This window comes from Sporisorium graminicola, chromosome SGRAM_16 (assembly GCF_005498985.1).
Source record: "Sporisorium graminicola strain CBS 10092 chromosome SGRAM_16, whole genome shotgun sequence".
Classification (NCBI taxonomy): Eukaryota; Fungi; Basidiomycota; class Ustilaginomycetes; order Ustilaginales; family Ustilaginaceae; genus Sporisorium; species Sporisorium graminicola.
Genome location: NC_043726.1, coordinates 308,322 through 328,883, shown reverse-complemented (window position 1 = coordinate 328,883; position 20,562 = coordinate 308,322). Strand labels below are relative to the sequence as shown.

The following is a 20,562-nucleotide window of genomic DNA, read 5'->3' as shown; positions in this document are numbered from 1 at the left end:
AGGGGGGGTTGAATGCTCAGCGTCTCTCTGGATCAAAACACCGTCGTCGAATCTTCCAGAGTCAGGAGGCTGGCTCGCAAGCGTCGGAAAGGGGCGATTCAAGCCTGCGACTCGTCTGTGCGTCGCAATCGGGAGACGCCGTCGTTCAGGTACGATGCTTGAAAGCAGAGTCGTCGTAGTATGCTGGGCCGTTCCGACGTCGAAGCAAAATCGTGCTATGCTAGGTAACCTTTGGAAAAGAATGCGGGGGAGCCAAGAATGTCTGTGTTTGTTTTGAAACGAATGGTGGAGTCAAGTCCTAGCCTGAGGTTGGAATGCCGTTGTCGATGTTTTGATAGGTTTAGGTGGATGTATGAGAGATTAAAGAAAGCGAGACCAGATGCGAGATGGGGATGCGGGTTAAAGGCGCGACGACAACGACGACGACGGCGAGGAAAGCCAGGCCACGAGAATCAAGGTGCGGGCAGAGCGGCGGCGGTGGGGGAGGAGTGAAATCGAGAGTCAAAGGCAAACGGATCAACTCTCTTCTCTTGTCAGGGGCACAGAGCCAGAGAGAGACAAAGCGCGACGAGGGAGGATACTGCCCACAACAGGAGGTAGAGCACGAGACGACTGCTGCGTGCATGCGGCTGCAAAACTCCAACTTGGATGTTTTGCTGTGGTGCCAAGCGAGCGAGGTGATGCGACGACAAGTGCCAGAGCAGAGATCAATTTGTGAAATTACGCGTCCATACAGGACAGCAACGGCGCCGCACAAGTCAACCCACTGTCTCGTGCCGCCGCCGCCCTTGACTCTGCAGGTCACCAAAACACGACCTCTCCCTGCTCTCCTCAACTTGGGGTTCGCCCGCCACTTTGGACTGCTTTGCGCTGACAGCGTCCTTAGGCCGGACACCGAATGCGCGCCGACCAAGCCTTCAGAAAGCACTTTTTACCGCATTTACCCCAACTATGATACACGCTCTCGCCTTCAGACTGGCATGGCACTACCATACCCATCGATGCTGATCAGCACTGTCTGTGTCATGAGCAGCATTCGTACGCGTTGCAAAGAACTCTGTGCTCGATAGGAATCGAAATACGCTTGTCTCCAACGATCTGATCCGCGTTGTCATGCCTACACGACAAAAGAGAAGCAAAAAAAGCTTCCATCTAAGGCCATTTTAAACGTTTTGTGTCTCCTGACCATTTCCTACCGCGCCCCCCACCGCTGTTGCGCCCGCGAGGTAGATCAAACAATACCGGAAAACAAATAGGCGGGCACGTTGCCTCTGCAAAAGCACGCACACAGAGATCAGCGCAGTGCAGCTCGACCTGCATGAACTTTGCAGTCGAATCTCATCCACCAGACACTTGGCGAATCAGCCCAGGCTGCACTCGTCCTCTCTTGTCCGCTCAGACGTCCAGCCCGCCTTGAGCTCCCGGCTTTCATACCGCACGGCTTGCTGATTGCAAGCACCACCCAGCATCGGGAAATGGAACATGGTGCTATTGCGAAGAAATGGGCCGAACGAATGCTAATGGAAAGTGGAAAAGAACGCTAGGTCATCATTGGGTGCCGCCTCCAGACTTGTGGCGGCCCGACTCGATACCTTCGTACAAATTACGGAACACACGCAAATGGAAGGTGGCCACCTTGGCGATGCGATCTGAGAGCAGACGGATCTCGGCGGCAAAGGGCTCGAGGCCAGCGCGCGACATGGCCGTATCCCAGGGAGAAGCTGCATTGACAGATGAAGCAGCAGCGGCAGTCGACACCGACGACGGTACGGCGGCTGTAATGGCGGCACCTTCGTCCCCACTTCTGAGCCTCTTGGTGGGCGTCGCATCACCAATTTTGGTATCTTGTAGCTCAACAGGCACAGTCCGCTTCTGACCGGTTCCCGTGACGCCAGTCGGCGCAGCGGCAGAGGGTGCCATCGACGTCGACGAGGGCTGCAGTCCATTGCGCACTTTGTCGCCAAGCATGCCCAGAACCACGTTGTGCAGACGACTCTGACAGATCTTGTGCAGCGCCGACCCACTGCGCAGGTTCGTATCCATCCACGAGTTGAGCAGCTTCTGTGTAGGTGCCGACGGCGCGGCTATCTTAACCGTGCTCGGTTCTGACGAGCCATCTCGCGCCGCGATCTGCACCGCCGCGGCGCGGGCCGCTACCTGCAGCAGCACATTTTGCATTGCGCGACGCCAACGCGGGTGACCCAGCTTGGCAAAGCCTCCCGCGCTGCCGACGAAAAGCTTGCCGTCGACTCCAGCAGGACGACGCGCTGTTGGACTGGTCACGCCGCTGACAGCAGTCGGAGTGGGCGGCAAAGCGCTCGAGCTCGACAGGCACAGGTTGGCATCGTTGACCAGACACCAAATTTCGCTCTTTATGGCCTTGAGCTGGGTTTGCACGATACTGCCCACGCGGGCAGGCACAGCTTCGCCACCGTCCAAAGGCATCGAACACAGCTGTCGGAAGAGCAGCACTAGCATGTAGACGATGGTGAGGTCCGACACGTCGTTGTGGAACGTCATCATGCGATACGCGTCGAACTGGAACGTCTCTGGATAGTAAGATGCAAAAGTGTTGTTGAGCGATGACGACGAGGGAGAGCCGAGCGGTGTTGCCACGGGCGACACCAAGGGGGGTGAGCCTGGCACGTCGAAAATGAGTTGGAGCATGCCCTGGTTGAACGCCTTTGCCACAGCCTCGTTACGAGGAGTGCTGGTGGCTGCCTCCGATGAGCCGAGCGCCTGCTGGATCCAGGTCGTGGTTCTTTCCAGCGACATCTTGCCTTGCTCGATCTGCTCCTTGAACCAGCGAATCTCGAAGTCTACTGCGGTCTCCACCAAGAAGGGTCGCGCGGATCGGAGCTGGTGGTTGGCGATGTCGAGCTTCATGAGCTCAAGAATCTCAAAGCAGAGTCGCAGACCTTTGCCAATGTTGCGGTCGACGCAAACCACGTCCACCATTCGTTCGATCGCCTCGTCGCGCATGGGCGCGCAGTGGAGCTTGAGGATCGAGCCCATGAAGGTGATGAGAGCGGGAACATCGAGCACGCCGTGTTGCAATTGCTGAGAGATGAGGTGGGGATCCAGCGTCTGAGCAATGAGCTGATGATGCGTGGCGGCCCAAGACGTCGCGGAGCTTGCCGCGACCGTCGCCTTTTTCCGACGAGACGAGGTGGCTTCGTCGGAAGCCGTGGTGTCGTTTCCCTTGTCCTCCTCTGCCGTCGATGCCGAGCCTGCCTCCTCTGTGTCAGCAACAACATTGTCAGCAGGATAGTTGGAGGGCAGGATGGAAAGACAGATGGTGCGAAGCTCTTGCACCAACAGAGGGATACGGGAAGGGATGCGAGACTGCTGCTGCAAAGGTGTCGCAACTTCTTGCGTTCCGGTACCGCCGCCCCTCCGCAAGCGAAGGTTGGCCTTGCAAGTGCAGGGCAGCAGCTGTCCGTGCGAAAAGGCTGTGCAAGTGCAGCCGGTCTCGATCTCACGTACTACAGCAGTCCAGTACCTCTCCCCAGCCTCGCGCTTGCGGCGCCCGCGTTCCCCATCAAAGTTGGGCCGGAATTGGACGTTGGGATCGAATACGACGTCGTGGCGCAACTGCGGGTTCTTGAGAATCTCAAAGAGGTCGAGCTCGCGCAAGGTATGACGAGTGATCGGAGGATGCAGCGTAGGTGTGAAGGTGGAGCGAGAGCGGGAGCTGCTGGAGGCAACAGAATAGTGGGCCGCGTTGAAAGCGAAGCCTTTCGATGACCTCGAGTTGGTCGCCTTGGCTCCCTCGCGGCCTTGGCGAGCTTGCGACGAGACGTAGCTGGCCCAGTGGCTGGGAAGAATGAGGCGGTGGTGCGACGGCGCCGACAAGTCCAACGTCGCCTTGGCACGCAGATTGGGTACGCTCTGAGCACGCACGAGGCGGGGCATCCTGCGCGAGAACAGTGTCTGCTGTTGCTTGCGAAGCGGAGCCATTGAGGAGGGCGCAGCCGCTTTCTCAAGGTTGGTGCTGCGAACCAACATTCTTGCCTCTGAGCTGGCAGTCGAGTCGGTGACATTACTGAAGGAATTGGATGCCAAAGCACCTGTAGCAATCGACGAACGAGTAGATGCAGCCGCCTTCGGGTGAGACGCGGCGTACTTGAGGGCAGTCTTGGACGACACGGTGTGCGAGCCGTTGTTCGCATCGACACTCTCGGAGGAAACAGTCGGGTTGGGGCGCTTGGGGCTTTGAGTTTTGCGCAAAGGAAGGCCTGCGTCGCTGAAGCGGCGAGTATCATCTAGTGCATGTGCATCTCGCTGCCGTTGGTCGGCTCCGGAGGCCGATCCGTCTTCTACCCGTCTGCGCTTAGCCAAGGGTACAGGCTGAAGCTGAAACCCTCCATGCGATGCGGCGGTGCTTTGAGCAGGATTTGAGTGGGTTGGTACGGTCAGCGAAGGTGTAGCTTGTTGCTCGTTGAAATGCTGTGACGATACCCTTGACAAGGGACGTGCGGAGGCTGCTGTGAAAGATGTCTCAGTGCTTGCGGGCTCCGCAGCGTGCTTTGGAGGACATTTCATCGACGTTAAGGAGCCGGAGACGTCGCTCGCTACGACCTGGGAAGGTGTGCCGGCGGGATTTTGCTCAAGAGTGTTCGCATGAGGTTCTGTCCGGGTGGAACTCGTAGAGCACGGAGAAGCGCGAGACTGCGGCGCCTGGTAGTGAAATGCAGGGAACGACGCGGAAGGAGAGAGACCTCGTTCCGGACTTGGAGGCACCGAGAGGCTGGTCTGCGAAACGGAGTTCTGAAGCGGTGCAAAGCGAGGCGCTGTCACCTGGCACGTGGTCTCGTGAGCTGTCGTCGAGGAAGCACGAGCGAGAGGAGAGGTGCGAGCGTCAGGATCTGTCTCGTGGTGGCGAGATGCTATTGGCGGCTGTTGCAGAGAGGTGTGCGGATCCGAGCTATTCGATTGCGAACCATGCGCGGCACCAGCGACCATCACCTGTGGTTGGGTGGAGGAGACGGGCATGACGATGCGTCCGTTGGAGGTGCGTGGATCGCGACGATCTTCTGCTGGTGGCGAGTAGTCATAGTCAGCGAGGATAGAATGGCAACGACGCTGCTCTTGCCAGTCTGGGAAGTGCGGGTGAGCTGACGAGGATGGGTGAACATTGTTCGCGGCCGCCTTGTCTGAGGCTGGCGTGCAAGAGTCGGGCCTCGTGTCGATGTTGGAACGTGAGGTGCTAGCGATCTGCGATGCATTTTGCATGTTGTGCTTGACTTTGAGCTCAAGATCGTCCGTCGGATGCTCCGATGTGATGGGCGAAGAGGGAGGGTGAGGACCTATGATAGGCGACGAACCGAAAGCAGCGGTGGAGAGCTTTCGCTTTCCCGCCCTCACTGCCGAAGTGACAGGAGCAGCGGCAGAGCCGATGGAGGGCGATCGGCGAACTCGAAATCTTTGCGGATCGTCCGCTGATGCGTCCATGGTGTGTAGACAGCCCTATGCTAAGGCACAAAGTCGCAGGGAAAGGTGATGACGGACGAGAATGCCAGGCGGCGCAGAGCGGTGCAACAGCCGATGCTGATCGCCTCTGCGTCGTTCACTGTTTGGCGCTCAATGCCATGTACTTTGCCGGGCAGAACCGATGGTGATGCAAGTGCGTCAGTGTCGACAATGCTGAGCTAGACAGAATGACAGCGCCCGGTAGATGAGGGCGACGAGAGGCCGTCCCTTTGGTGGTTCGAGTCGAGTGCTGGATGGCGTCGACGGGGCAAGTATAGAGCAGGTCGAGCGCGGGTTGAGATTGACCCTATGCTTGTTGATGAATCTCTCCCCAAGTAAAGGTGAGTCAGAAGAGCCAGGCTGAAGCCAAAAGACGACGAGGTGTGTGAAACGATGATCAAGTCGAGGGCAGACGGTTACAGTAGTGACGAGCGTGGTGGGCCGGGTGTGTATCTGTAGGTGTTTGGACAGGTACTGGTGCGAATGGAGGTGATGGCGGGTGCGAGGGTGATGATGAGGATGATAGGTAGAGCGTGAGCTACGGCAGGTCCAGTGGGACGAGCAAGGACCGCCACTTTCTGTTCAGAGGCGAGCACGGCAAGGGGCTAAGGAACGGTTCCAAAGGTGCCTGCCACCAGTGTCATGTCTGGCCTGGGCTCTCTACGTCTGAATGAGCAGGACAGGGAAGAGCGAGGCGAAACAGGCTCGGCAGAGGAGAAAGAGAGAGCGAGGAGCAGGCAGGCAGGCAGGCAGGCAAGCGGGAGACAAGGGAGCAGCGGGGCGCACGATTCACAGCAAGCGCACAGGATGCACGGCGAGCAAGCAACACTTTTTTCGGCTCTCTGTTCTTTGAGACCCGGCGACCAGCGTGCTCTGCGGGTTTGTTTCGTTTGTTCGTTCGTTAGCGGTCTGACGCAGGAGCATACGGTAGTAGCATGATTAGCTTTTGGAACCGAGACCAGGGCGGGCTGGGCTGGGCAAACACCTGCAAGGAAAAAAAGGCAATGCTGCGTCGCATGTCTTGGACAGGTTTCAACCGAAAGGGAGAACTAAAGTGAGCCCGCGAGCCCGCCCGCCCGCCAGCCAAGGATTGATGATTACCACCCGGCGTCATGATTGTCCTATTTCTCTTTCCATCTGCGACGCCACACTGCCGGTTGAGACAGCATCGCGGGACCCGGCTGAAGCAGTGTCAAGGAGCCTGCCTCGATGGCAGCATTGATTGCGCCTAAGGGAGGGAGAGGGGGGACAAGGGCGACTGCTCGCTCGCTACGACGGAACGCCCAGCGCGGGTCGGATCGAGCGGGCGCCGAAAATAGCGAGCTTCTGAGAGTGCAACTTTTCCGAGGGTTTTACATTTCATATTTTCATGTTTCTTCCTCCTTTCTCGATTTCAGATGAGGTCTCAGATGCTGTACACACCCCGAGAGGCAAACAGCGAGGCGAAACGATCATGTCAACTCGAAAGGGTGACCGAGTGAGCCCTCCAGGAAGTAATCTGGCCATCCAGGCAAAGAGGGCTAGATTTCATGCGCGACCCGGTCTCGTTTCGAGATTACCCTGGGGACTTGCAGCAACGCTTTTTTCAGGCCAAGGCCAAGGATCAGGGGAAGGTCGAACAAGGGCGTGGCAGGGCGAGGCAACGCACGCCGCGAGCGACAGCGGCGCTGCAGGTAAGATCTCGCAATTCTGCAGCCTCGCCTTTGTTGTCACTCTTTCGGTTTTCTTCTGGCGAATGGCAGCGGGGGCGGGCGAGCGTGCGTGTGTGTGTGTGCGTGTGTCAGTCTGTTGGCGTCGGCTAGCGTGGGCTGTTGGAAGTGGGTGGGCTAAGGGGCGGCGGCGGCTTCCACAGACGGTTGTCTCTGGTTACCACTCCGCCTTCCTCTTCTGGCCAAATTTGCTGTATGCAGGGTTTCGCAAAATTCAATAAATTTCGATGTCGAGAGCGAGGGCAAGGCGAAAAGTCTCTTCGGTTTCACCAAGTCCGACGGAATTCTTGTCTTTTCTCAGTATTCTCAAGTGGTAAGCCAACCCCCCCGACGGACAACCGCGCCGACGCCGACGCCGCAGTGAGGCCATGAAGTTTTTTCCCCCCTCTGGTCTATATTTTGACCATGTCTGAGAACCTGCACCTCCTTTCCCGACACTAGAGACATGGGAACTTATTTATCTCTCTCTCTCCTGTGAACGGGAGAACTTGGGAAAAATCGGGAGTCGAGTCTCACTGACTGCAAACTGTGAATGACCTGGCAATCTTGACGAGAAACATCTGTCTGGCATGTCTAGTCGTGCTTTGTCTTGCATCGGACTGGCTTGCCGCGTCGCAGAGAGCCGACCGTGACTGGCTTGCGGGCAACCCGCTGCGTCACGCTCCATGTTCTGCTAGATTGGGAATCGGTTTGCAATCCCACCATGTGAGATCGTCGCCCTGTCCCGAGAGACGTCCTGATCGTTTCGACCGCCGTCACAAGGGTGGAAGCAAGCTCAAGGCCTTTCCCACTGGACTAGGGCTTCACTGAGCCGAGTCAGTTGTTCCACATTAGTTGCCATGTTCCCTTTCAGGTACAGGCCAACTCAATCGAGCCCGGTCAACAGAGTCTTCGAGCCCGAGTGCAGATTCTGTTTGGATCCGAATGGGCAGTCCGACTATGGTTGAAGCGACGACCGAGAATAGATCGCTTTCCCGTGCGTTGAAAGTGTACAGGGTTGTCGGTGTCGATTCGGGTAACAATGAGCTTAGTCAACTAACGGGCCCCAACTTGAAACCGATTGAGGTCGCACTTGGCGTACGGCCAACTCCGACGTTAATTGATAGCGATCCGACATCAATCATGCGCTGACGAACAGACATCTAAGCAAGGAGGTGGTGACCTACGCGAAAATTCAGCTGCTGCTGCTCTCACAACCGACAACCATGCAAGACGTGTGCAAGTCACAACACACACAATCGTCGCACAAGCGAGACGGTCCGAGGCCGGCTCTCGAGTTTCAGCGGGCGCCACCTTGCTGCGACCTGCAACGTACCGACAGGCGAGCTCAACCAGAAACCTTGAATTTCGCCGACAAAAACTTGGAGCGCGACATGCTTGTCTTTGACGTTGTCCGTCTTGCTGTTTCGGGCTGCAGAAGAGTTTAAGCTGAGCTGGGCGGAGTTCTAGCGAGTCGTTGCGTCCTGTTTGAGGCCCGCGCTCGACAACGTCAAAAGGCGAAGTGCGACCACCTTCAGCACGCTGGACATCTGTGCACCCGAAAATCGTTGGCAGTCTGAAAAGCTCGCTCGCCCTAGTGTGAATTCGAAAGAAAGCGAGGAAAGGCGACAAAATCGACCTTTGGTCTCAGACACCGCTGCAGCAGCAGCCACCACCAAAATGATCGTCAGGGGGGAGGAAAGAGAAGAGCAAGCTCAACTCGCATGGAAAAAAGGAGTAAACCGAGCTTGTGACCTGAGACAAGTGTTCGTTTATTCGTATCGCTGCACCGCTTTCACTTCGGTTAGGTGACCGGAGTCGCAGCAGCAGGATACCGTTGCTTCCGCTTTCAAATTGGCGCTTTCGCATCAACCGCATCACATCACATCATCTTGCCTTGCTGGTCATTCAACCGCTGTTACAAGCGACCATTTATTCTTCTGAATCACGTCAAAGGTCCAAAGCCGAAGTGACCCCTATTGGTCACCATCCGGCGTCGTGAAGCTTTTGTCAGTTCAGGCACTGCAAGCAGCTGTACCTGTATGCCCCCAAATTCTTTCCTCTGACGTCGACGTCCCGTAAGATCTGGGTTCTACCTCGCCCGCTCAGCCGAATCTGCTTCGTAGCCTGGCCCGAGCTTGATTCTCGCACAGCAGCAGCGTGGAGCCGAGCAGAGAGAGGTGGCCGTCGTGGGGTCGATGTCAACGAGACGCTATTCCGGCAATTGACGCCGCTGCGTCACGATAGGGTCCCACATTCAGACTCCGCCTGAATTTAGCCTGTTTGCTCAGCAAGCATATGAGCGTCGAGCATCCTCGGATCCTGAAGGATACCATCCTGTCTGCTTCATTGTGCTTAGAGAGGCTGTATGTGCCTATGCTGGGAGGGCAAGGATCGATTAGGGCAGTCTTCTAAGCGAAGCACTTGAAAAGTTTCGGAGCACCATGACTCGAAAAAGTGGTGGAGGCGATCATGTTCCTCGCTTGAGCGTCGATGACGACTGTACGTGACATGACGTTTTGCCGCTTCCAGTACGACTCTAGGAAGATGCAGGAAAGGCTCCCGGGAGTAAGCAGATTCTAGTGATGAAAGCGTCAGTCTGATCAGACTAAGGAAGAGATATCGAGCCCAGGGCAGCAAGGCCGAGCGAAATCGGAAGGCTGATAACCCGATCGGAGTTGTAATGTCTTCGTCATCAGTCTGTATGGATGTGCGTGTGTGCTTGCTTGCGCAGATGGACCATGTCTCGGGCCTGCTGCCAAAGGAAAGGCAAGCACAGGGTGCACCATGTATTCTCGACAGCGGAAGCATGCGATGTCAAAGGCGGTGTCGATCAGCGTTGAGCGGGTGCAGCAGCGCGGTCGAAGTGAATCGAGGGCGGTGCGATTTCGTCCGCGTGGGCGACTAGCCAAGCGAATTCTCCCATCGCCCTTCTGGTTTCGCCTGGTTTTAAATCGGTCTCGCTTCCCCACGCCGTCTTTTCCTTTGTGCTGCTAGTGCAAGAAAGAGCCATGTTTGCATCTGACACTTCTTTGTTGGTTATCACAAGACAGTGGCGCGCTCGCACCGGTGTCATCGTCGAGCTCTCATTCGCCGGCAGCTTCCCATTCCAATTCCCCAAGATACTGGTTTTCAGCGCCTCGCACATCCACTGCATGCGCTCGAACCCTCGCAGTGCACCTCCCTTTTGAATGCGATCGTGAGTTGGTGCAGTACCTTGTGACTTAGCGATCCTGTCCACGCGAGATCCCATTGCTATCTAGACGAGACAGGTATCAACATCGCCTGGGGACTCTGTGCATACTTTTGCGCTCACTACTATTTGCGGTGACTTTTAGGCTTCCCGATGTTGTGGCGTTTGGATCCGCTTGGATCCGCACGTCGCATCCATCCGCCGCGGCTTCTGCAGCTTTGCTGGGGGAGGCGTGGATATCTGATAAAGCGCGTCCCCTTTGGTCGATGTCGATGTTTTCGTGCCGTAAAATCACGTGGCGCCAGACGATGCTGATGGTGAAAACACAGCTATCAGCTTCTCTCTTCAGCACAGGTCCTTGCAGGAGTGTCGTCGATGGTCTTTCACAGCGAAAAGGCGTTTGCAGAAAGAGGGTCGGGATTGAACGAATGATCGCTTAATGGCTGCAAGGGCACTCAGAACCAGGTCGAGACGGAAAAGCTTCGTGTCAAGCTGCGCAGAGAATGCCACCAGCCTGGAGGCAAGTAGAGAAGATCTCCGGGTCCGAGGATCGCTTTTGCTGCTTCCAACCTCACAAAAGGAGGGACGGATTCAACTGTGTCAAAGACATCAATGCTAGCCGTGTTGACCATCAGCGAGTCTGTGATCGATCCCTTGGCATCTGCATCTTCCAATGAGCTCGTCTCTCCCGAGCCGGCGTGGAGAGCTCCCTTTGTAAAAATGTGGTCAGAAGGAGCCGGTTTCCTACGTGGGCAGCAGTGCGGAGGTGCTACCCACACTTCCTTGTAGCCGACCGCTTGAACAAAGCAGTTGTAGAAAGGGTCGTAGTGCGGAGGAGAGACGGTTCCAGCGGGCCCTATCCACAAATTGGTGACCACTCCATCATGGGTTGCAGGAGGCTGATACCCTGGCCAGCTTTCGGTAGGCGATGGCGACGTATATACGTAGTCCGGTAGCATGTAGTCGCGTTCGAGAGCTGGGAACTGGGCGGCAAGATCGTGTTGAGCCATGTAAAGCACTGGTCGAGCAGAGCCAGGCTCAAGGCGGACTTGCACATCGCTGGTACTCCCGCATTGATCGGCTTCGGTCCAGCGACAATAGCTGAGAAATTCGCTCCAGAGCATGAGGTCCTGGCCCCAGTCCTTTCGAGAATAGTTGGCGCCAACCTCGACAGGGACGATCCTAGCTGGCCCTGCTATTCGTAGGAGATGCTCGATCGACGACCAGGAGCTGGACCCGGAGTTTATGGACTCCGACGGAACAGCGGGCCAGCCGGAGTTTTGCGCATACGTCCTAACAATGAAAGGTTTGCCGCGCGAAGACGAACCTCGCGCTGCCACTTCCATGAATGAGGGAGCTTCCTCGAACGTGTATTCTTGGATGAGCGAATCAGCCTGGATTGAGTCGGAGAGCGGCGCTTTGCGATGTTCCGGCTGGGTCACCTTGAAACGCTTACGAGGAGGACTGCTTTGGTCAGAGCCTTGCAAGGCCCGATGATGGTCCTGCTCCCCTAGTTCGAGCAATTTCGATTGCAATGCTGCGATGAGATTATGGCAGTACTGCCCCTTGGAAGTGGAAGCAGCTCCTGCTACGATCAGCGCCAAGTCCAAGTCCCGAATACAGCAGCGCGCTTTTGCGGCATGCTCAACATCCCCGACAGCCTTGAGAGCACAGCATGCTCTGAGCAGCTGCACGTCGATGTAGATGGCTCTCCAGACCAATGGGATGCTGTTGTAGCTGAAAGCGACAAATTTTTGGTCGCATAGGCGAGTCAAGGCCGAAAGCTGCGCATTGGTATCGTCGAAAGAGGACTGATCGCCTTGCGAGCTTGTCGACAAGCATCTCGCTATGTTTCGGATTTGTCGTTGTGCAATGAGAGCGGCAGCGCCCGTCGACTGGGTGGATGGGGTGCCCTGCGATTGAGATAGCTGGCCCAGGGTGCGTTCCATAAGCTCGACGTCGCCATGGTGCGTTTGCTCGGTTTTCGTCATCGATCGTCGTTGTTCTGACCAGTGGTATCCTGCATCTTCGCAAGAAGAGGTGATGGTTGGCAACACAGAGAACGAATCGGCGTTTCCGCCTTCAACAGTAACCACGATGACCCGGGTCCACTTCAGGGTCCGACTGTCACAGTCCAACACTTGAAAATGGCTAAAACAAGCAAAAGGACCTGCCTCACTCAGCTTTCCATTTCACGCCGTTCAGGTGGAGGGGGTAAAAAGAAAAAGGAAGTGCGGCACAGTGCCAGAGCCCGGGTGCGGTTTGCATGATGAGACAGGTTCAATGCAGCTAGCGTGAAAGACAGGCGGGGGCTTGACCCTGACACCTACGACCACGATCACCCTCCTGACGATCGCACTGACCGATTGTCGCCACCTCCTCTCTGTATTCTGGCCACGTGCCCCGTTCCATTGTCGAGATACAGGCTGCCACAGGTAGAAATGGGCAAGCAACGGGAGGAAGCCGCCAACAGCACCGGCGATGACGAGCAACCACAGACAGCCTCGGCCTCTGAGCAAACCTCGAAGCAGCGGCGAGCCGAATTCATCCGACAAGCATCGGTACCATTTGTCAGGCGCAATCGATCCAGTTACAGGAGCAAGTCTTCGTCGTCCGAGAACCAGCACTCGTCGCAGCCTTCCACGCAGGACGAACTGGCCGGCCAATCGATCGACGACATTCACGAGGCCGAGGGCGAAGATGCTGTCGATGACGATGTAGACGACGAAGGTCCCCTCTTGCATACACGATGGCTTCGCACATGCGATACTGGAAAGACATGGCAGTCTTTCTCTGTGAAAGACAGCCGCAGGCTCGAGGCCGCTTGGCAAACATGGATACACAAGAATGGTGGCAACATCGAGCTTGCCAGTCTGCCCGAGACGGATGGCAAGGTGCAAGCTGGCGAAGTCAAGGGCTCCATCGACAAGTGGCAAGCTCCTGATCCTGATGCGGACGTCGTGTCTCACAAAGTCGCCGTGGGTGTCGATCGACTCTATGATGCCGACCTCAGCAAGCTCTCCATCAGCACCGTCTTCTGGAAGGGACCTGAGCTCCGCATCACACGCGCGAATTGGTTCTTCGAGTCAAACAAACTCTGCCCCTGCTCTTCGGCCCTTGCCGCCGAGCTCGAATCTCACTTCCAAACTCTGCGCCCCTGGCTCCCTTCCTATGCCGACGAACTCAAGTCTTCCGTCTCCTTGGGGGCAGAGGCCGAAGCCAAGCTCAAGTGTAGCCTCAAGACGCTCAAGAACAGCTACGTCATTTTCCAGGGCCCAAGGCTCGCTCGTCTCTATCAGGAAGGCTTCTCGAATCGCCTTTCGAAGCAATTCTTCACCGCCTGGAGTGGCGAGCACAGCGGAGGACAGCTCCTGATCCGCGGATATCAGACCCAAGCTCAGCTCACTGGTGTCAAGCAAGGAGCCAGCGCTTCCAAGACGGCGGCGCATCGTGCCAGGTCCCACAGACCGTCGTTTTCATCGGAAAAGCGGGTCGCATCACCAAGAGCACCCGGCGAGGGCTCGCAAGAACTCAAGAGTCATTTAGCCGAGGCGTTGCAGGACGATGACGACGAGGTCCACCCCATTGTCGTTGACGATGCCGAAGTTACCGACGTCAAGATTTCCGACAAGCTTGTCGACCAGATGGAGAAGCCCGCTGGTGAAAGCGAAGAAATGCTTCACGGCCTCAGAACGAGCGCTTCACAACCGTCCTTGAACGTCGACAAAACCAACATCGAAGCTTCTCCCTCCAAATTCGGTGCCAAGACCGCACTGCGCAATTTGTCCGTCGCAGCTGGAGCAAGAATGTCTGCCTCGGCACCGGCCAATGAGCTGCTGCGCTCCGTTGCTTCTAGGTTCGGCGTCTGGGACGGCAGCACCGCGTCTTCTTCTGCGTCTGCAGACGACGTCAATTCGGAGAGAGAAGCAGGCGTCTTGACACCGTCGCAGCCGGATGACATCAGCGAGTCGTTCAAAGAGGCGCAGTCCAAGATTCAACAGGACCTGCCAGCGCTTGGTGCCCGAGATCAAAGCCCTGCGGAAAAGTCGCTAGGCAAGCAGGTAGATGAGCCCAACGATCAGGGCACAGACGTGAACTGGGATGATCCGGATGCCTTTGACGACGAGCAAGAGCGAGCCGAGGCACGACTCGAGAGTGAGCGACCTCCCGAGCTTTTGCTTGCCATTCACGGAATCGGCCAGAGGCTGAGTGCCGAGTGGAAGAGTTTTGACTTTACACTCGCCATCAACACGTTCAGAGCCCTGTTGCAGACACGCGTAGAGACTTCCAAGACACCCAACGAGATCGGTGGACACGGGCTCAGCGGGTTGGCTGCAAAGCGGCGTATCCAAATCATACCCATTCTCTGGCAGACAGGATTCCACCAGATGGAGGACGACGAGCAGTGGGCAGACCACGACTCGGATGCCGAGGATCCGGACTCGATGATGTACGACAACGGCGTCGAGCTCGAGATGGAGCACATCTTTGGCGATGACGGCATTCCGATTGTGCGAACGCTGGTCAAGGATGTGCTGATGGACATTCCTATGTACCTTTCGCAGCACAAGGCGCACGTCATCCGATCGGCCAAGCTGCAGGCCAATCGACAATATCGTCTGTTTGTCAGACGCAACCCTGAGTTCGAGGCCAAGAGTGGCCGAGTCCACATCGTGGCTCACAGCCTCGGCACTGTTATCTCGTCGGATTTGCTCTCGCAGCAGCCCAACCGCGTGCCTCTGGTCAAGGATCTGAGCCACGAGGAGGTGCAGAAGGCCGCGAGCCAACGCCTGCTGTTCAACACACACAGCTTCTTTGCCGTCGGCGCACCCGTGGCCCTCTTTTTCGTTTTGCACCGTGCGCAACTGATCGCACGCAGCGGTCTGGTGCGCTCCAGCCGCTTTGTTCGAGACGAGCCTGGCATCACGCTGGATCGCGAAGGCAAGTACGGCTGCCTGGCCATCACGAATTTCTACAACATCTGGAACCAGTACGATCCCGTAGCCACGCGTGCGAGTCCGTGCGTCGACGTGCAGTACGCCAAACTGCTCAAGCCGGTGCCGCTCAACAAGGTGATTCGCAGCATTTTGCGAGCCGATCCGGATGCCGACAACTTGGACATTGCCGAGGACGGTGGCTCGCAATCGTTTGGCTCCGGCAATGCTGCAGACTCGGACTCGGGCATGGCAAAGCGCAAGGCAGCGGCTGCAAAGCGAAACAAGGGCTTCTTTGGGTCCTGGAGTCGCAAAGCCGGCGAAACGGCACGAGCCACACGCAGCAAGACCAAGGCGGCTGGAGAGGGCGACGGCGAGCAGACAGGCGACGAGGGTGCTGCTCGGACTAGCATGGACGTGTCGGAGACGGACGAGGCGAAGGAAGCTCATCCGGACGCAGAAGGCCTTCGGTCCAAGCTGGCAGCCAAAGCGCGGCAAGAGGAGGAGCGCAGGGAGGAGCGCGAGCGTATCGCCGACGAAGAGAGGAAGAAGGGCATGAGCGCGAAACGTCAGGCAAGAGCCGAAGCTCGACTGCGGGCGCTGAACCCGCTTCATCGCATCGACTACTACATGCCAGTGGAAGGATACAGCCTGTTGAGCACCATCAACCAGTACGCCGAGCTCATGACGGCTCACATGAGCTACTGGACCAAGGTGGACTTTGCCGACTTTCTCATCACCCAGCTCATGGCGGACAACGACCGACTGGAGAGGAGCCTGGATTACCGTGATGTAGAAGGGTGGGAGTGAGGTGTAGACGCTCGCCTTTCGGAGATGGCCGTGTACTTTGCCACTATACAAATGTCACCACAATACCCATGAGAAGATCAACGACACACGTTGCTAGAACAGCATCCTGGATGCTGTCGGACAGCGACACAGGCACGTCTTGATGGAAACATCAGGAGGCTGTGTAGAGCAAAGTTCAGCTGGGGTATGAAGTGAGCGCCGTTTTCCTTTGCAGAAATTCGAAATTCGAATCCGAAAGATTGACCAACAAGAGCAGACAGAGGTCAAACAATGGCTCGCAGCGGTGATGGCAGAGCGCATGAACAGAATCACAGAACAAAACGATGCACGAGATGCAACCAAGAAAAGGCCAATTTCAGGGTCTGACAAGTCGAAGCGTGGTAAGCGAAGCAGCTTGAGCTGCACTCTGCACTGCCTTTTTTAGACGAGAGCCAAGCCGGCTGTCCTTCAGGGGCCAAGCCGCAAGACTCGCGAGCAGCTCTCCACATTTTCGTGTGGGCGGCGACTTGGATTGCTTCTTCTTCCCCCATCTCTGTCAGCGTCGCTACTGCCATCCGTCTATTTACTCACCGCGAGAATTCCGTCGCTTCCACCGAAGCTTGGCGCCATTAGAACATAGTTTGATACAACCATCACCATAGGCTCGACGAGCTCGTCACCCGAAGCTGCAGCGGCCGCAGCAATTCGACCATGTCGCAGCCCAAACTCACCCTTCGTCCACCGCCGCATCGCGAGTTCATCCAGGGCTTTCCCGGTATCGTCGGCTCCAACACTCGTCCTCCCGCCCACATTGCCGGCACCGTCGAGGTCCGCCTCGGCACAAAGGGGCTCAAGGCAGCGTGGTTGCGCATCGAGCTGCGCAAGCTCGAAACGCTTCCAGGGGGCGAGAGCTGGGGTGAACTCATCGGCAAAGGCCCCATCGACGTATGGTCCGCACGCAAGGACGAGGCGCACAAGTCAGACTCGGAGAAAGGGTGGGAGTTGCTTCAAACAGCCGACTTTCCTTTCCAGGTCGCCATCCCCGAGGGACTGCCTCCCAGCGCCAAACTCGAAAAGAACGCCGGTATCGGTTACGAGCTCGTCACCTCCCTCTGCGTTCGAAGCAAGAAAGGGCTGTTGAAGAAAGAGACTACCAGCTCCATCATCCAAAACACGCATCCTCTGTGGCTCGACAAGCACGAGCTGCACTCGACCTGGCCTGTCTACTCGACGCCGGAAGATCACGAAGCCATCCAGGATGATATGAGGGTCAAGGTGATGAGGGCCCGCACCTGCTACGGTCCCGGCGACAACATCGATGTCCGCGTCATCGTCACTTCTGACCGCATCTCGCCGATCAAGGTCAAGAGCATCTCGTTCTCGGTGCGTGAGACCATCACCTTCAAAGGCGGAGCCAAAAAAGCGTTCAGCTCCAACAAGGCCGCCTCCCAAAAGACCGAGAGCCTGTCTTCAAAGAGTAAGAGCTTCGGCAAAAAGGTCTACAAAGGCGACACGCACACCTTCGACCTCACCTGTCAGATCCCGCGCACGCACACGCTCATGACCATTCAGACTGCAAAGCACATCGAAGTGTCGTACACACTGCGGGTGCAGGTCGAGACCGCCAAGAAGCCCATCATCATCGACCACCTGCCCATCACCGTTTCCAACTTTGCAAAGACAGCCAGCGACGCGCTCATGGATCGCATCGGCTGGGTACCAGGGTTGTCTGCACCCGCTGACTCGGTCACCCAAGACTTGTACGTGCAAGACTTTGCCGCGATGCCTCCTTCCGGCTCGCACTCGGGTCAGCCAGCGATCACGAGGTCAATTTCATTCGGCGGCTCTACTTATTCTGGAGAGAGGAGCAGCTACCCTGGGTATGCCGGCGGCGACCTGCGCAGACGCGACACCGTCATGACGCAAGGCACTGTGATCAGCGGACCGGGCATGGCAGGGAGGGGTGTGCCCGGACAGGTGTTTTCGTGGGGTCAGTACGGGTCTGCGCAGCCTTTTGGATCAGGCGAGGCTCCCCGTCACGCGTTTGCAGGTCCGCCTAGCATCTACGAGGGACGAGAATTGGCGCCAGAGGAATCGCGCGCCCTTTTTCACTCGACCAATCGTCCTCAAAGCTCGGCGCTTCTGGGGACCGCGGTCGATCCAGTACTCATGCCGACTTCGTCCTATCACGGAAACAGCGGCACGGTCACACCCATCGTCGAAGGCAGCGAAGACGGTCACGCCCGTTCGCGCCTGGTACAGCACTCACCGTATCAGCAGCAGCTCCAGCTTCCACATACGCAAGCAGACAACCGAAGGCACTCGCATTTTGGCGGTGGGGCTTTCACCTCCGGGGGCTTGGCTCAGACGAATGGGCTCCGTTACTCGACGGGTGGCGCTGCGTTCACCGATCGCAGCAACTTTGCTTCTCCGGTCGATGGCCGAAGTCCGTATGACGAGCAGCTGCCTCTTCGAGGACCAGGAACTCCCGAGTTGGGCACAACCAGATACGTGCGTCCCGAGCCTGTCCACCAACCCCTTTCCTCGCAGACGCAGCCGTCCTGGGCTCAGGCTCGGGGCCCTGGTGCAGACCCCAACGGAGCTGCTATGACGTCCGCGGAAGCCGAGAAGCAGCATCTGTATGAGCGTGCGCGTCAACAGGCCCAGCGGAACCAGCGCCGTGCAGATGAGCGCCGTGCTCTTCATCAAGGTACAGCTCCTTCGACACCCATTTCGCCAGACGTCAATGGAGGTCGTCCCTACAGTATGTATAACTTGGCGTCGGCCAGTGCTTCTCCGTCAGCTACACCTGCACCCCCCGCAGTGGCACTCGCAGTGGCACCCTCGGCGGCAGTGGCAGCGCTCTCAGCCGAAGCGGAAAAAATGCGTCTCTTCGAACGCGCCCGAGCAGAAGCAGAAAGGTATCAGAGCTCGTACAACGAGGGTGCTGCTTTCCCCGCAATCGAGTCTGCAGCCAATGGTGCGGGAAGCTCAAGCATGCTTGCGTCGAGTGCTTCACAAGGCTTCCAGTCGAGTGCACACGGTGCGATGGTTTCGGGGCGTACTGCGCCCTATCCTTCGTACATGACGGCGGAGGAGGAGAAGCGGCAGCTGTACGAGCGGGCTAAAGCCGAGGCGGACGCATATCAGCGTGGCGAGGGGTCGAGTGACACTGTCACTGCATCGAGCGCCTCAGCCCAGCCTATCTCGGAGCACCGCCAAGCCGCGTCTTTGAGCACTGGAACTGCCGAGCTTCCGGGAGCATGGCCGGGGGCCGCACGCGCCTTTGCTGGTGCGACCCCTTCCGCGTCAACGCTTGGCCCTGCTACTGCGGGGGCTTCCTCGTCGGCTAACGGACAAGCCGTCGCTGGATCGCCCCTCGCCGGCACGGGAGCGATCAGCGAAAAGGAACAGCTGCGTCGCTACCACGAAGCCAGAGACGCCGTCAGCCAGCATATTCAACAAGCATCGTCATCGTCGTCGTTCAGCGCCGCTCCTCAGGGCCAGGGGAACAACTTGACGCAAGCACAGACGGATCGCATGTATGCACCCGAGGTGGCTTCCGCCGTGCACCATGCGACGCCCCACCAGCCGGCTGACACCGTGGCGACGCCGACGCGCGCCTCTCCGCTCAGCCTGGCACCCGTCGGACCAGCGACGGTGACACCGACAACGGGTACACCGACGACGACGGGTGTGCAGTCGTACCTGACAGAAGCGGAGCAGCAGTCGGCGGAGGAGAAGGAGCGCCTGGCATCGCATTACGCCAAGAAGGCGGCAAAAGCCGAGGCAAAGGCGTTTGCTAAGGCGAACGGTGCGTCGCAGTTGGTGCAGGGTCAGAGGGAGGGTGTCGTGCAGAGTGCGAGTGCGAGTGCGGGTGCGAGTGAGAAGGCGCAATTGGCGGCCTACTATGCTGCGCGTGACGCGATGGAGCAGAATCTCTCGCCGATGCAATCGGCGCCAGCACCAGCAGCAGTGGCGGCTGGGAGCGGCTCAAATGCAGGAGTGAGCTCTTCCTTGTCGACCACACCCGCGCATCAGATCCCCGCACTGCGTGCAGCGTCGCCGATAGTGCTCCCTTCCATGTCGTCTGTTGCTTCGAATGGCACTGCTCACGGCAGCATCGCTGGTGCTCGGGACGCGAACCAGTGGCGTCCTAAGTACAACTCGCTCTACGACGATTCGGACGTAGACCATCTGCTCGACGGTAGAGATGCGAAAGGCTCTGGCGGAGGTGTACCTCCGCCGTTGCCGCCCAAAATCCCGCTCGGCCATCGATCGACTGCCAGCCAGGGTTGGTCTTGATACCCCCCCCCCCCCCCTCTCTTTCCAAAGAGCCTTTGCGATGGAGTAGATCCGAACTTCAATGCCACTGTCTGACCAACAAACCTTGCGTGCACTCCGACGTGTCTGAGTCCATCACAGCCTTTCCCAAGCAACAACATGGATGAAAGTGTCAAAGAGATTACATTGGGTGCTGAAAAGA

The 20,562-nt window shown here is 57.6% G+C and overlaps 4 protein-coding genes across 4 annotated transcripts; 2 read left to right on the top strand and 2 right to left on the bottom strand.

Moving 5' to 3' along the window:
• Positions 1 to 1,548: 1,548 nt before the first annotated feature.
• EX895_002729 (uncharacterized protein) lies at positions 1,549 to 5,454 on the bottom strand (the record flags this gene model as incomplete). Its single annotated transcript, XM_029883327.1, has 1 exon — positions 1,549 to 5,454. The coding sequence occupies one exon, from the start codon at positions 5,452 to 5,454 to the stop codon at positions 1,549 to 1,551; it is 3,906 nt and encodes a 1,301-aa protein (XP_029740362.1).
• Positions 5,455 to 10,808: 5,354 nt separating this feature from the next.
• On the bottom strand, positions 10,809 to 12,344 carry EX895_002728 (uncharacterized protein; the record flags this gene model as incomplete). The annotated part of the gene is made up of 1 exon (XM_029883326.1): positions 10,809 to 12,344. The coding sequence occupies one exon, from the start codon at positions 12,342 to 12,344 to the stop codon at positions 10,809 to 10,811; it is 1,536 nt and encodes a 511-aa protein (XP_029740361.1).
• Positions 12,345 to 12,794: 450 nt separating this feature from the next.
• On the top strand, positions 12,795 to 16,097 carry EX895_002727 (uncharacterized protein; the record flags this gene model as incomplete). Its single annotated transcript, XM_029883325.1, has 1 exon — positions 12,795 to 16,097. The coding sequence occupies one exon, from the start codon at positions 12,795 to 12,797 to the stop codon at positions 16,095 to 16,097; it is 3,303 nt and encodes a 1,100-aa protein (XP_029740360.1).
• A 690-nt stretch (positions 16,098 to 16,787) lies between these two features.
• Positions 16,788 to 20,381, top strand: EX895_002726 (uncharacterized protein; the record flags this gene model as incomplete). Its single annotated transcript, XM_029883324.1, has 1 exon — positions 16,788 to 20,381. The coding sequence occupies one exon, from the start codon at positions 16,788 to 16,790 to the stop codon at positions 20,379 to 20,381; it is 3,594 nt and encodes a 1,197-aa protein (XP_029740359.1).
• Positions 20,382 to 20,562: the final 181 nt, after the last annotated feature.